This window comes from Poecilia reticulata, chromosome 3, assembly GCF_904066995.2.
Source record: "Poecilia reticulata chromosome 3, P_reticulata-male-v2, whole genome shotgun sequence".
Classification (NCBI taxonomy): Eukaryota; Metazoa; Chordata; class Actinopteri; order Cyprinodontiformes; family Poeciliidae; genus Poecilia; species Poecilia reticulata.
Genome location: NC_088832.1, coordinates 12907122 through 12922949, shown reverse-complemented (window position 1 = coordinate 12922949; position 15828 = coordinate 12907122). Strand labels below are relative to the sequence as shown.

Genomic DNA, 15828 nt, shown 5'->3' with positions numbered 1-15828 from the left:
TGAGCAGGAATTATTCACACAATTAATAGTCATTTAGATTTTTATTGACAACTCAAAAGGCGGACCTTCATATTGTTGCAGAAATTAAAAGAAGAAATGCCAAAACAGTTTATTTCTACAACATTTTATTTATGAACAATTTAAAGAGGAAACAACTGTATAACATAACATACATTTAAAACTGAAACTAATGTATTCTTTGTTATAATTTAGAAACAAAGTAAGTAGCATTTGAGGCAATGCTTGCAAAACAATATTGTGAAAGGTTTCTCAGTCAAGTTACCAAAAACAGCAGATGCAACACATTCAAACAGCCATTCTGCTTCTCATCTTACATACAGATATCTCTGGCTTTCAAAAGCCTCGAAACTCAGTGCCTCCTGTTCGCCCGACCGGATGATGGATCCTCTGAACCTGCAAATCCATTGTTTCTTTTTTTTTTCTTTCCCTTTTCTCTGGTCTTCCAAGAGTCGGGTTTCACTGGATCTACTTTCTGAAGCGCTTGAACAGTGGGTGAACGCTCTTGCTCCCCGCAGAGGCTTTGTTGCTCCGGCTTTGATATTCCATGTAGACTGTGTCGTCTGCACCTGACATGGAGCTCATGGTGCCCACTCGCCGGGAGAACTGACGAGAAACAAAGGGATATTAGAGTCGTTAACAGCTGAAATCAAGACTTGTTCCTGCAACATTGTACGAGTATTTTCACAGCACCATTGTATGCTGGGTGTATTGCTTTCACGGCACTCTTAAAAGATGCCACACTAGCCTGCAACCCTATCTGAATTTTAGTCATGAAACTGAATTTCCAAATGCACCCAAACATCCTCACCATTGACTGAAAGTGTATTTTAAAATCTAGACTTTATCAGTACTAGAAAAACATAAGGACAGCAGTAACATTTCAGACTAAATCCAATCTTATTCTAATTATTTTCTTCATCAAATAGACATTTTAGGCAATATGTACAAAATATGCATTTCTAAAAGCAACAAAGAAAACATTTGCTTAAGTACTTTGTCTCCTCTGAGTTTAGTGAAAGACCTCACCTGGGGTCGTGCTCCCACTTCACCTGCTACCACTTCCTCCTCAGCATCCAGGTCTGATGCAGCGAGCACCTTCTGCAGCAGCTGCTGCTGTTCTTCTCTGGTGGAGAACATCAGGTCCTCTTCCTCCATACCTGCTAACTTTGTAATTACCTGTCAAACAAAAATAAAACGAGAACATTTTGGCATTTACACCTGGACCAATGTTGCATGCACTGACTAAAGCTTTAACTTATATTGCTGCAAATCTTACATTTTAAACTCTCCACCTTTTTAACAAATCGTTGTTAGTTTTTAGAAGTGAAAGTAGAAAATCTTTTCCCATAGATCTGCACATCAACATCTTAATGCTTAATATATTTTAGGCCTGATTTGGATTGAAGAAGCCTGTCGTGGAAACCATGTTTTAAAAAAAAAGCTTCAAATTTATTTTTAAGTCATAAATATTTTCTTTTAAACCTAATTTTAAAACTCTAACCACAAAAAATAAAATATCGTAAAATATCATCAGCATAAAAAAGCAGAATGTCTGTGTCAGATGCCATTAGTGCACTTAATTGTATTAGAATGATCACACAAAGCAGAGGGCTTGTAAGGTTGAATCCTACGAACGTTAAGCCACTAGTCTGAATGGATACTTTAAGGGATGTGTAAATCACCTTAATCCAATTGATGTTAGCCAATCCGGATAACAGGAGTGAACTCACGAGGGGAAACCCTTCCAACTTCATTTTCAGGCAACGTAAACACGGCAAACCTTGTGTCCTCGTTTTACTTTTTTTGGCCAGCGTCTAAATCAATTAAGCTCTGACTCTCCTTGAGGACCTGCTCTGACTTTTATTGTCTCTTCCAGACCATTTGAGTTCTGCAGACTGTTATATTTGTTAGGAGTTCCTCTTTGCTGTCAGCATGAACATCCATTTTTGGATTGACTGAGTCAACGCTAAGTAGAGAGGTGAATGCAATCATAATACACCTGACCAGCTGCCTGTTTAAATCTCAAACGAGCAGGAGAGCCGTAGTTTGAACGTGTTAGCTATTTAAGCGGATCTTAAAACCCATTTCACCCCACCGGTCACTAGTCACAATAGTGACTAGTGACCGGTCACTATTGACGTCACTATTGACGGTGATCAATAGTGACGGCGCACTTATTTAAAGTGCACCTAGGCACTTATTTAAATACAATTCCTAACTTCTTCCTAATTTTGAGTGTGGTTCTTGATCTGTTGGACTTAGTGATGGCCAGACAAAGTATACAACAATGTAGTTTTGAGAAAAATGGAATCCTTACTGATTTCGATAGTGGTGGCTTAGACATGGACTATATGGGGAAGATGGGCAATTTTCCATGCCTGACTTTGAATGCATATGATCAATTCATGGGAAAAGAGGATAATCTGACCCTTCAACAGTCACGTGGCACTCTGTTACCACCTGCAAAAGTTTATGATGAAGGGAGAACTGTCTCTCTGATGTACCCTTTAAAAAAAAGTGGATCCTAATGAGGTTCCGACACAAGATGAGAAACTGCTGATCCACTAGAAAACCAGCAATATTTTCATAGTAGAAACAAAGATGAGAAAGAAATATACAGAGACTGATGTCAACTAGATCAATGAGCACATGAGAGGTGTAGACCAAAACCCCTCAAGGTTCAGAGTCATGATCAGGTCCAAGAAGTGGTGGTGGCCCATCTCAAAAGCACTCTTGTAAATAGGGTGATGGTAGCCTAGGAGGTTGGAGTTTATCTTATAACTGGTGGGTTGCCTGCTGGAACCCCCACTTTGTCTGTGTCCGTTATGACCTTGATCAAGAGGACAGTTCACCCGCCATGCCAGCCGGTGGCAGTCAGAGGAGCCGGAGGTGCCAGTGTATGACTGCCTTACTTCTGTCAAACTGTGCCAGGGAAGTTGTAGCTACAATCTAGTAGTGTGTGAATGTGTGTGTGAATGACTAAATGTGGTGAAAAGCATTTTCAGGTCATTTGGATTTGATAAAGAACTATACAAGTACAGGCCATTTACCTTTCAGATATTATTTTACAAATGTGTTGTAGGAGGAACGACCGATTTGCTCATCATGGGTTGTGGCTTATTATCTTATGCAAAGGTTTGGTACAAGGCCAGTAGGCCGTGAAAATAGATCTCAAATGGACACTTCTCTTCAAGTTATGACAAGATGTGACCTGGTCAGTCAATGCAAGAATCGTTTCCAGAGATGTTGCTTTTGCACCACCCATGCCTTGGAGAAATTCAAGGCTTTATTGCACATTGAATGCTTCAAGAAAGAACGTGGAAAGTAAGGAGGGGATGAAATAACCCAAAATTGAAGAATACCAAAGTCACCGAATAATGAGAAGGAGCCATACAACTGGTCTTTGATTCCAGGCCTTGGGGTCTGGAATCCTGCAACTTTCAGATGTGCCCCTGGTCCAACACACCTGAATTAAACGGATCACCTCCTAGGTATGCAGTCCAGTTCTCCATTGTTCTGCTAATCACCTGATTCAGGTGTGTTGAAGCAGAGAAGGATATTCTCTGCTTCATATTAAACTCGATGCATGACCCTGGGCCTCAATCCCTGAAGTTGGAGACTCCTGGACTAAGTCTATTGAGTCTTACTGTATGACAGTGTGACAAATGTTCATAATTTTCAGAAATATAAATGAAAGCCTCTACTGTAGATGTTATCTTTATGATCTATGTTACTGTGATGACACTACAACTGACTGAAGTTCAATATAATTATGCATAAACACTCAAGCACTCAAATTTACCTTGGTTTAGAATATACAGATAGTCAAATTTGTACTTTACAGAGCAAATGTTGCACTAAAGTAATGCTGGGGCAACATATATTTCAATAAAGAAACAATGCTCACATATTAAGACAATGTCTATTTGGAAAAAGCCCTTTTAGCTCATCTTAGTATAAGAACACCATATTATCCCACCGGTCACAATTGTGACCAATCATAAAACACACTTTTTCATATATTTTTCCACAATTTTTTTAATTATTTCCCCTTGATTAGTTCAAAGGGCTATCAATGACATCTCATTTTAATAATATCATGTCTGGGAAAAATTTGGGATTAAATGGGTTAAGTTTCTTGACAGTATTGCAGTGAGCTCTATAATAAATCGACAATAATCTTTTATGTTGCTGAATTTTGCTCGTAATGTATCTTTTGCAAAACAAAGCAGCCCTGCGACAAATCTGAAGATGAACAAACTCGAAAGTTTTAACAGCTCCCATCTGTTTGATTCAGTGGGTGTTTCTCTAACTGCGGACTAACATCCATGCCTCTCCTGATTTCCCTTTAGCTGCACAGTTTTATTGCTGTGTTTACGTGAATATAGAGCGGGCAGCTGAGATCAGATCACAAGCCAGGACTTGTTTGTGCAACCGTTATTGCTGTTCTGTGTTTGACAGGAACAAAAACGTAAGTGAAAGTTTAAGTGCACTAAAAATCAGGTGAAGCTGCAGATTATGACAGGCAACACGTATGTTCACAAGTTGACATAATACTGGCAAACTAGGAGGGAAATGTTCACAATTTATTCAGAAGAAAATAACGTCTTATGTCTTAATAGCACCGCTTTTCCACTTAAATTCTCTTGTTTGCTCCATAACTAAAGCCTGTGTGAAATCAGAACCACGCCAGCGATATTAAAGTAAAGACAATGAAAAGCACTCTAAAGGCTGGGGGCTTACCTGAAAAGCACAATTTATTTTTAACATAAAATTCTCATGAAGCTAGGATTGTAGAAGTTTACACATTGTTGTTTATTTAAAAAGCACATTTCACCAACGGAAGGGAAAAGAGCAAAGAAGCCACCGAATACTTTGGTTGCTGCTGAGTACATGCTCGTTAAATGGAAACCTGTAAACACTTCTCCTTGCCCAGCTAGACTCTGAACTACACAAAAGAATGGTATGTCAGCTCAAAACGCACTCCTTCTGTATGCTCACTTAACAGGACGAAGGAGGATTTCTGATTGGATAAGTATTTTAGATATTATCCAACTTTCTACATCATTACATTTTCAAAAAGTTATTTTGATCCTCTGTGTGTGTCAAGTGCTTTTATGTAAATGTATTTGTTTACTTGCTAGCAAAAGGTGCAATCTTTTATTGAAGTATTTGACATTATAATGATATAAAAAAAGATCCATCAAAATCATCATTTGTCCTGGTGCTTACATGAGTGAGACAGGGTCAAATTGCTAAAAGGCTGCAGCTCTGAACACACCTTGAAGCTGTATCCCTGGTCCACCAGGAATCTCTGCCTCTTTGTGGAATAAGCCATCTCCTGGGTGTCCTGGGACACCAGGGAATAAAAGTACGCATTGTACTCCTCAGCCACCATTCCTGGACGGGGAGAGAATGATGATGAATGACTGTTTTTCTGTCCATGTGGCAGGGGATTTAACAGTTGTGACACTTCAAGCAAAAACAATCTAAGTGGCAGACAGGCTAACCTTTCTTGGCTCTTAAGACTCTGCCAAGTCTCTGTGCCTCCTGTCTGCGCGAGCCACCATGGGAGGAGATCTGGATCAGAACATTGGCTTCTGGCAAGTCAAAAGAAGTGTCTCCAACCTGTCCAGATAATCAGACACGTTACTATCAATCCCTTAATCAAGTCTATTTGTGTAGCACATTTCAGCAACCAGGCAGCTCAAAGTGCTTTATATTATAAAAACACAGGAATACAAAATCACAGAACACAGTCAACAATTGAAAAAAAAGACATTTTGTCAAGTTCTGTCGTTACATCAGTTTGCTGATTAATGTTTCATTTATAATGTTCCAAAAGAAACTCTAGACAGGTGGGTTTTTAGTCTAGATTTAAAGGCATTCAGTGTTTCGGTTGTTTTGTTGTTTTCTGGAAGTTCATGCCAGATTTGTAGTGTGTACAAGCGAAATGCTGCTTCTCCATGTTTGGTTTTGGTTCTGGTGATGCACAGCAGAACCAGAACCAGAAGACCTGAGTGGTCTGGAAGGTTGATACGACAACAGATATCTAATGTATTTTGATGTCATTCGGTGGCTTATAAGCTAAAAAAATATCTTAAAGTCTATTCATTGAGCTACAGGGAGGCAGGGTAAGTACATTAGAACTGGGATGATCTGCTCTATTTTCCTGGATTTATTAAGAGTGCGAGCAGCAGTGCTCCGGATCAGCTGGAGCTGTCTGATTAATGTTTTAGGCTAACCTGAGAAGACACTGCTGCAGTAATAAGCGTGGCTAAAGATAAATGCATGGATGAGTTTCTCTAGATCTTGCTGTGACATTAGTTTTTTAATCCAAGAAATATTCTTCATTTGGTAAAAGGCGATAGAAGGCTCACTTTGTAATTGTCTTTATGCGTCTCTGAAGGTTCCGGTCCATCACAGCACCCAGATTTCAAGCCTGACCGCTAGTTTCAAGCTGTGATAAGTAAAGCTGTGTGATCGTTCCTCTTAAGGAGTAAAGATAATAACTTCAGTTTTGACAAAAGTTACATTATTACTTGATACTCAGATGTGGAAAAAGTATTTATCCATCCAGAATTTGTCAGTAAAGTAAAGAAAACCAGGAACTTTGGTCAAAGGAATTTGTAGAAATGTGGATTTAATCTGATGTGGTTCAGGCTGTAGTTATATGGACAGCAGAAAGGGGGAAAGACGCCTGGCAATTTCTGGCGGAGCAGAATTTAAACATAGTTGCTGCTGAATTGTTATGCAATTAAAATTTCCACCTCGTGTGGTTTAGAGCCTTGAAATGGTTGTTTTTAATTATACAGTATATAGCTGGGGGTAAGCAACCCCTGGTAACATATTTGGGGTTTTTTACAACAAAATTTAGTTGGAGAAATTAGATTACAGCATCAAAAAGCCTTTACAACTCTTCTTAGAGCTTCATTAATAAAGCTTTTCCTACAGAAATGACAGACGAAACGTTAGATTAAAAAGAAGGCCAAGAAAATTTTAGTAATTTAGGTGGACGTATATAGATTTAAGTACAACAAACTATAGATTGGATGTTATTTTTTATTACTATTTAGTTTGGATTATCTTTAATAGTACTACGGGTTTCCATATCATGTGGTATTCATTTCAAAATGCATCTGCCAAAGCTATTTCAGTACAGATGGTTATTTTGTAAAATGATTTTAAATAACAGATTATTAGCAGTAACAATAGGTGGTCTTCTCTTTACGGTGTGTGCTGCTTTAGCAGCTACTGTACTTAGAAGGTATTTGCAGAATGACTGACCTCATCCAGATGATACTTTAAACCTATTTTGCTTCCTAATAATTGAATCTCATGTAGTGCTCACTTTAATTTAATTTACATACTAAATTTAGCATTTTCATAACAGTGTCTCAGCACACACAACTAACCCAAGTGACCTGCCAGTGGGGAACAACCACAGCATTAGGTGCTAAATATATTCAAATCTATTTAAAAGACCCAATTAGATCAGGTGCAACAGCTCCACCAAGTGTAAATTAAGTTATGGTTAGGCTTGTTAGGGTTTTAACGGTCACAGGCGGTAAGATGTTTTTAGAAAATTCTGCAGGGTAGAAAGGGACACCCCTGCTCTGATGCAGTCAGTAGCTCATTGCACCACCAATGTGGAGCCAGAAATAAGAACAACGTAAACTCAGACTGCCTTTTGAGCAGCCATGGCATCGCCAAATCACGCTCTTGAGAGAAACGCTGACGATCCAGAAGAAAGCCGTTGCTTACATAATGCTTAGTCGCCGTGCAGATGAGCGTGAGCTGTTCAAAACTGAGATAAGTAATATCTAAATATCATTAACGTAATTGTATCTATTTATTGATCACATATAAAGAAAAGTTCAGCAGAGCTATTAAGAGGCAACAAATGTAAAGAAAGTTTGCATCTTTTAGTGTCTGCCAGCTAATTTTAGTTCATAGATGCAGCAAAGGATTAATGGTGAGTTTTACCTTAGAGATTAAAATTGTGTTGATTTTTGGATTGTGTTTAAAGTTCTGCAAAATCTGCATTCGTTCCCCTTGAGAAGTGGGACCATAGATGAAAGGCCTTGAGAGAAAACATAAAAGACATATAAAACTAAACCAGGCAGATTAATGCAACAATTAAAATCAGTTTTTTTCGTAATAAACTAACTTGTTGAGCCGAATGGCGTATTCCTTCAGGGCAAAGACGTTGTCAGCGAAGACGATGATCTTGTCATTGCGCCGCTCGTGGAAGCGGATGAGAAACTGGCAGGCCCGAAACTTATTGGGGTTCATCGTGTACAGCAGAATGCGCTTCTTTGTCTTAATGGCCACGTACTCTCTGTAAAACTCCGGGGACATCGGGCACCACACCTGAAACACAGACACAGGTACGCCTCTTTATTTTTGAAAGAGATTCCTGCATGAGATACTGAAGCCACCTGCATCTGCTTACTGTATAATAAATAAATATCTGCCACTGAAGTTCTAAGTCACTCAATAACACTCAAATTTATTGCTGCTCAATCTGAAAAGTAGTAGATTTTGTGTGAGCCTAACGATACAAACAATGCAAAATTAGATGATCATAATTATGTTTTGTTGAAAAAAACAAAACAAAACATGGAGTCCTGATGTGGAAACTAAATCAAAACCACCGATATATGAATTTTATGTTATTGCTTAAGTCTGCTAATTAAGGTCAAATTAATAAGAAATATATTACAAATTATTGTAACTGCGTTAATCTGTGTCATATAATGTGATTTCTTCCTGTCTTATTTTCAGGTAAATTTTCCGGCATCTTTACAGACAAACTTCAAGAAACGTCAAGAATGTACCTGTATTAACTGATCACACTCAGTTAGTTAACATCTAAACATTATCAGTATAATTTATAGGGTTTAAAAATAAACTTAATGGACAACCAAGACTATATGATAGAAACTCACTTAAGTTTAGAGTTTACCTGACTATATTGTCATGCATGTTTACCTCTGCACACTGAACTTTGGCGATATAACCGTTATTCTGCAGCTCCATCCAGTTGGCTTCATACAGCTTAGGACCAATAAGGAAGTTGAGATCCACAATCTTGTCGTCTTCCCTGACCAGTGTGGCGGTGAGGCCCAGTTTGCAATGGGCCTGGACGATGGTCAGGACACGTCGAAACATCTTTGCTACAGAAAAAAAAATTATTGTTTGTGCAAGTGTTCAGTATACGGCACTGCCTGTCCTCGTAAAATGAGACGGACTCACCGGGGATGGTGTGGACCTCATCCAGGATCATAAGTCCCCACTCCTGCATCCGCATCCACTCCATGACCTTCTCTGCCTCCCAGGATCGCTTGGTGGTGTGACCCAACATGGAGTAGGTGCTGATGGCCACTGAGCAGCCAATGGGCTTGTCTTTGGCGTCGGAGGTGAAGCGGCAGATCTGGGAGTCGTCGATGGTGGACCACATCTTGAACTGGGCCTTCCACTGCTCCACGGAGACAGAGGAGTTGCCCAGCACCAGGCAGCGCTTACGCACGGTGCACGCGGCGGTCACGCCCACCAGAGACTTACCCGCTCCTACAAGTAATAAAAAGTGAAACCGGACAAGCAACATAAAACTAAAACGTTATTCATGCTTGAACAAAATGGCCACTCGACGTTTTGTCATCTTGGCTCTCACCGCAGGGCAGCACTATCACACCCGATCGTGCGCGGCCGTTTCCAAACATCTTGCGCAGGCTCTTCTCCTGGTAGGGCCGCAGCACGGCGGTGGGCTTCAGGTCAATGTTGATGTCAGGGTTGACGGTGTCATTTCGAAAGTCGTACTCAGCTAGGAGGGGGTACTCCAGCTGAATGCATCGCTTCTGCAGCTCCTCTATCATTTCCTGCATTACATCAGGCAACGCTACAGTGACAGAGTTCAGAGTAGGATGCGTTCCCTTTTGTTGCACGATAAAAATGTTACCTGGCGAATTTCAAAAGACACAGTCTGGGTCTCCTCTTCCTCTTCTTCCTCTTTATCCATCTGCTCATAGTAGCTGAAGATGTCCTCGGGGACCTGCTGGCTCGAGGTTTGTCCATCACTGGGCTGCTGTGAGGTGGAGGCACCTCCTTTGTCCTGGACAGCTTTAGAAATCTGCCAGAGAAATAAGATGAGGTACACTCTGGTGTAATTCGACAGGCGATAACAGCAAACATTAAAATTTTGATTTGAAAAAAAAAATCGAGTCCCGATTTGCTCACCGCTGACTTGCTGTTAATGATCTCGGTAATGAGCTCAGGGTCCGTACCGTCGGCACCTCGCAGGCGACATTCACGGATCATGTTGTCCTGCAGGAGATTCTGGATGACGTCAGGAAAAGCACTTTCTACGAAATACCTGGAAGCGTGAGGAGGAAAGAGAGACCAATAGCACTGAAGCAACGAATGACAAAGAGAAAAAAGGTGGAATTATCTTAAACTGATTTCACCTGTTGTGCTTAAGCACAAGCTTGACTTTCCCATAGCTCACAGTGCAAAGCTGAGAGAGAAAGGTTGATTAGAATGTGAATGAACTAGTAAAACAATGAACCTGAAAAATCTATAAAAACTACTTCATTGTCCTACTTTGATAAACTGCACAATGCCATCCGGTACAGACGTCTTGCTGAGCTTCTGCAGGTACTCCACGATGTCTGAAGTCTGCAGCCCCACGCTGACCGCTGCGTAGAGCGAGTACGCGGTCAGCTTGTACTCATGAACGTGGTTAGGTCTGCACACAGGCTCTGCGATGGCCACTAAGAAATCCTGAGCATACTTATACACCGGAGAGAACGCTTCCAGAAAGATGTGTCCATCGGGAGCCTGGAGGGATTAGAAAGACAAAATCACATACACAAATAGGGATTACAGATGGAAAAGAGGTCAACAACGGTGCTTCTTACCACCCAGAGTGGGCGTGAAGAGTGGTCTTTCTTGAGCTGCATCTGAGAGCGGTAGTCTTTGGCTCCATACTCGTCGAGCTTGGTCCCAGACTCGTCCACCTGCTTTCCTGCAGCCGCTGGTACGGCTTCCTGAGGCTCGCTGCCAGTCACGTCATCTTCATCGTCTTCCTCCTCATAGTAACGTTTCTTGGATTTCTTCTCTGCACCGTGACAGGCAGGAAAAAAAAATTACAAACTACTAGGAAATAATATAACTTATCCTAGTTTTAAATATAAACATATAGATAGTTGGTGGTTAAGACAATTTATCTAAAACGCCTCCTGTTCTTTCTCTGATAAATGTCCACTGGACGGTCCTGTATTCTTTTCATAGAAAAAAGTATTTCAACTTTACATGTTTTCATTGTAACAACCACAAACCTCAGTTTATTTTATTGGGATTTTCTGTTACATACCAGCATAAATTAATGTGTAATTGTGAAGTGGAAGGGAAATTATACATTTATTAATAAATACATATATATTTTTGGTGTCTTTATTTCCAAAAAGGTCAATTTTTCAGATTGCATGGCTAAAACTTGTCCTGTCAAATGACTGTCTGACCTGAGCTATGGATCTCTACAGCTCTTTCAGGATTACAGCAGGCCTCTTGCCTGCTTATCCAATTAATGCTCTAATTACCCAAGCTGACAGTTTAGGTGGATTAATAGATAAAAACTGCTCTTTAATGTAATCAAAACTTGGGATTGAAGTTTTAAAACCTAACCCTCCTCTGCTGTGTTCCTTGTTCCCTAATATTTTCTAACAAACTTCTGATGCCTTCAGAAAACCAGCTGAATTTTACTAGCAACAAATCACTCGCACTATACTTTGTTAAAAATCTAAAGGCAGTTAGTTCCAGTTAGTTTATGGGCATCAGAATAAGTGGGTTGAATAAAAGGGAATACCAGACTTTTGAGAATCTTTTAATAAAGCAAATTAGCAAACTAGAAAACCGTGTATTGTGTTTTTCCACTTCAAATGTCATGCATTATGTTCTTCGTATTGGTCTATCACACGAATTCCCCCCCAAAAATATATTCAAACGTGTTAATCACAACATTTCAAGGGTGTGAATAAATTTTCAAGGTACTGGAATATGCCTCTGTGTGCTTGCATAGTGTTGGTTTCATTCAAATGTTCTCATTTTAGTCGATAGTTTGTCCTTAGCATCGGCACAAAAATTTTAATGGTAAATGGTCTGTCCTTATATAGCGCTTTATTAAGAGCAGAGGACCCCAAAGCGCTTCACACTACAATCAAAAAATTTTTTAAATGTCTTTTGTGTTTCTAAAGCATCATAACCATCATTATGATGAACTGTAAGTTCAACATAATCATAATAATAATAGATAGGAAACAATACTGGAAACATGTAGGTCTCCATATACTGCATCACTACAGCTAACAAATATACAGTGAAATAACAATTTACGCTTAAGGACCGAACTAAATTACTGCCAGACATTAATTGTTATGATAGCTAGCTCCCAATGGCTAGCTAACTAGTGTATCACAACCCATCATCAACCTACCTCTATCTCCTTTATCCCTTTTGCCCATTTTAAAATATTAAACGGGCAAAAGAGTAAAAAAACAACAACAAAAAATTATTAGACGTAGCACATTTTTCTCTTGAAACCTTACTGAGATGGACTTGACTTGTGAAGTCAATGTGCAAAAAGGAGAATTAAAGTACAACTGAAGCATTTTCCGGTCTTCTGTTTCAAAATAAAATCTATGCTTAGGTTAAGGGGCTTTTACTGCCTCCAGTGTACAGTTTCATATTGCAATCACTGAGACTGATTATAATTCATTCCAAGATTGAAATAAAACGAAGTGAGATCGGATTTGTCCGCTATTACCGTTAATAATATTATTTATTTATTTATTATTATTATTATTATTATTATTATTATTATTATTATTATTATTATAATTTTGTGTGCTTTTACTTTGCACTCACTTCCGGTTTTACCACGTTGATGTTTGTTTACTTAACGAGAAATCCTGCCGTTCCGGTGTTTAACTTCCTGTGTGATAGGTTACAAATGTTTCCCGAAGCATAGGTCTGTTTTTTGTTAGACTGACTTCTTATTTTAACAGAAACAGAAACAACTGCATCAAATATGTCTTCTGATAAATTAATTGGACCTGCTTTACCGCCGATGTTTAGAAAGGATGGATCTGAAAGCGACGAGAGTGAAAATGATTGTAAGAAACTGATATTTAGTTTTAAGCGATCAACAACATACTTCCATTTATTATTATTATTATTATTATTCCAGCTGTTGTTTTTTCTCTTTACATCCTGTAGTCGCTGGTCCCGCGCTGCCTCCCGGTTATAAGCGGGGGGAGCCGTCCAGTTCTTCGGATGAGAGTGAGCCGGAGGTGGCGTTCAAAAGACCCAGGACTGGAGGAGCTGCAGAGTGGGTGGCCACGATAATGTTTGGTCATGAAAAGTGATCCAACAAGCACAACAGTAACATATGTGTCTATACAGGGTGACCAAAGATGATGATGATGATGATGATGATGATGATGATGATGATGATGATTTCTTTGGACCAGCTTTGCCACCAGGATTTAAAAAACAGAGTTCACCAGAAAGGTGAGCAAAAACATCTTGTATTACTGTAGGTACCTTTAAAGAAGACGTGGTAAATAACATTTATATTAAGGTGTGACAAAAAGCTTCAAAAGAAGAAATCTGTAAAGGAGCTGGAAGGCCTAAGTTAGATGAATGTGTGTTATTTCCTCAGACCCCCTGTGCTGGGACCAGCTTTGCCCCCCGGGTTCCACAGAGCAGCATCTGACAGCGATGATGGGGAAGATGGAGAGGGCCTCCCAGGGCCTGCGCTGCCTCCAGGATACCAGGCCGAGTGTTCCAGCAGTGAAGGAGAGGACGAGGATGTGATCGGACCCATGCCCGCCAAAGGGCCCGTTCAAGACTCAGTGGCTCTCGAATTTGAACGAAGAGCACAAAGGATGAAAGAGAAGCTCACTGGAGAGGTTGTCCTTCCCCCACATAATATGAACTGTAGACTTTTATCATTTATAAATTGTCATTTGTAAATAAATTTCCCCTGCTCTTTCTGATTCTTATGTTACTTAGGAGGCCCCTGAGGTGGTGTCTAGAGAAACGTGGATGACGGAGCTCCCACCAGAATTGCAGCACATTGGTTTAGGGGCTCGAACCTTCAAGAAGAGGTCAGGTCCAGAGAACAACGATCGATCGATTTGGACGGACACACCGGCAGACAGGGAGCGCAAAGCCCGGGTAGTTATTTTTTAATATAATTTACCGTTTGTAGTGGTGTTCAACTTAACTGTTGATTGGATCTCAAAAAGTTATGTTTACCAACAGGAACGGCTTGAAGGAAAGAAAACTGGCGAGGCAAAGAATGATAAAGTCCCACAGGTTTCTCGAAGGGACGTAGAAATGGCAGACAAAGTATCAAAATATAATGTAAGAAGCTGTTCTCTATTGCTACAAAAAACCCTTCTTTACAGTCCCTACTAGAGGCATTCATACCTCTTGAAGTTTTTCGCATTTTTTCACATTAGCGATACCTTTCTTATTTTCAAGGAGTCCAAACGGGGTGAGTCTCTCATGAGTTTACACTCAAAGAAGCTGAAGGAAAAAGTCAAAGAGGCGGCGGACCAGCCAGTAGAGAGGAGGCCGTTTGATAGAGACGAAGACCTGCAGGTGAATCGCTTTGATGAAGCCCAGAAGCAGCGGCTGCTGAAGAAATCTCAGGAACTGAACACGCGCTTCTCACACAGCAAAGATCGAATGTTTCTGTAGCATTTTGTTAGAATTAATGAAAATTTGTGTAGCTTTCTGGCTGTTGTATGAGGTTGTGACCATACATTTGTAAAGGACAACTGGATTTTTTTTTGTCAAAAAAAAAACGTGTGGTGAAGTTTGCATATTTTCCAGAAGGTTTTTAGGACTAATAACATGTAAATATGTTCAGATGTATTCTTCCATCTTATAACTTGTTTGTGGATACCAGATACCCATAAAGCATAAAGGGCATTTCTGGAATTTAGTTTATCTATGTCCATCCTGTCACACTATTGGTGACGATATTTTTGTTTGAAGTTTTTATTCTGGACTTATAAGAATCCATTTACAGTTGTGAATGCAACAGAGTGACAGTGTTGTTAAATGAAAGCTGGACCTCTGATCTCTGCATAAATGTTTTATTTCAATAGTTTGTAATAATCCCTGCCAAATTAGCGCCATCACATTTATGGATTTTTCTTTTCCTTTGATACATGTAAGTAGGATTGCATGGAGCTTGTATGTTCTTTCATGCATGTGTAGGTTCTCTCTGTGTATTCCAGCTTTTTTGCAGTCCACATATATTACTCTTTGGTTATTTGACCATTCTAAATTGCCCTGTGGTATGAGTGTGTTTGTACTGTGTGTGTCTCTGTATTTGCCCTGTGATGGACTGGTAATTTGTCTCTTCCACTAACTCACCACAACTTTGAAAGGATCAGCAGGTAAATGGATCGATGGATGTAAATGGCATATACAAAGAAATTCTGAAAGAAACAAAAACATATTTAACGTCAGTTTATTTTGAATAGGAAATGAAAACTACAAAAATTACATTATTAAAACAACAAAGCAGAACCAGATTGTACTAGATTGTAACCAGATTATACTCCTGATAAAAGTGACCTGTGTACATTTTTATATCAGTTCGTTTCATTTGTAAAACAGCTTGCACATTTTTCATGTGTCTGGTTAAGCTTTCGCAAAACTATTTTTATAGCTTGAATAAACTTTTATCCCAATACAATGACTAAATAATCTTGTTCCTAGTTTTTATTA

At 39.6% G+C, this 15828-nt stretch overlaps 2 protein-coding genes across 2 annotated transcripts; one reads left to right on the top strand and one right to left on the bottom strand.

Annotated features, from left to right (window-relative positions):
* Positions 1–108: 108 nt before the first annotated feature.
* On the bottom strand, positions 109–12681 carry ercc3 (excision repair cross-complementation group 3). Its single transcript, XM_008404427.3, has 15 exons — positions 12515–12681; positions 10941–11140; positions 10624–10860; positions 10488–10537; positions 10261–10396; positions 9983–10153; positions 9698–9902; positions 9280–9594; positions 9016–9200; positions 8192–8394; positions 8008–8104; positions 5532–5649; positions 5303–5421; positions 1048–1197; positions 109–624 (listed from the first exon to the last, which is right to left on the bottom strand). Exons 1-15 carry the CDS (start codon positions 12540–12542, stop codon positions 487–489), a joined length of 2352 nt encoding a protein of 783 aa, XP_008402649.1. The 5' UTR covers positions 12543–12681; the 3' UTR covers positions 109–486.
* Positions 12682–12994: 313 nt separating this feature from the next.
* gpalpp1 (GPALPP motifs containing 1) lies at positions 12995–15807 on the top strand. Its single transcript, XM_008404428.3, has 7 exons — positions 12995–13193; positions 13297–13408; positions 13483–13590; positions 13742–13991; positions 14095–14259; positions 14347–14448; positions 14569–15807. The coding sequence occupies exons 1-7, from the start codon at positions 13109–13111 to the stop codon at positions 14785–14787; spliced, it is 1041 nt and encodes a 346-aa protein (XP_008402650.2). The 5' UTR covers positions 12995–13108; the 3' UTR covers positions 14788–15807.
* The last annotated feature ends 21 nt before the right edge of the window (positions 15808–15828 follow it).

Bases quoted from the DNA above. Each gene is read 5' to 3' on its own strand.
- ercc3 (XM_008404427.3), bottom strand. From the start codon at position 12,542: ATGGGCAAAAGGGATAAAGGAGATAGAG. The intron at 11,141-12,514 runs GTAGGTTGATGA...GTCACGGTGCAG, and splicing joins AAGGGATAAAGGAGATAGAG to AGAAGAAATCCAAGAAACGT. The intron at 10,861-10,940 runs GTAAGAAGCACC...TAATCCCTCCAG, and splicing joins CTTCACGCCCACTCTGGGTG to GCTCCCGATGGACACATCTT.
- gpalpp1 (XM_008404428.3), top strand. From the start codon at position 13,109: ATGTCTTCTGATAAATTAATTGGACCTGCTTTACCGCCGATGTTTAGA. The intron at 13,409-13,482 runs GTGGGTGGCCAC...GTGTCTATACAG, and splicing joins AGGACTGGAGGAGCTGCAGA to GGTGACCAAAGATGATGATG. The intron at 13,591-13,741 runs GTGAGCAAAAAC...TTATTTCCTCAG, and splicing joins AAACAGAGTTCACCAGAAAG to ACCCCCTGTGCTGGGACCAG.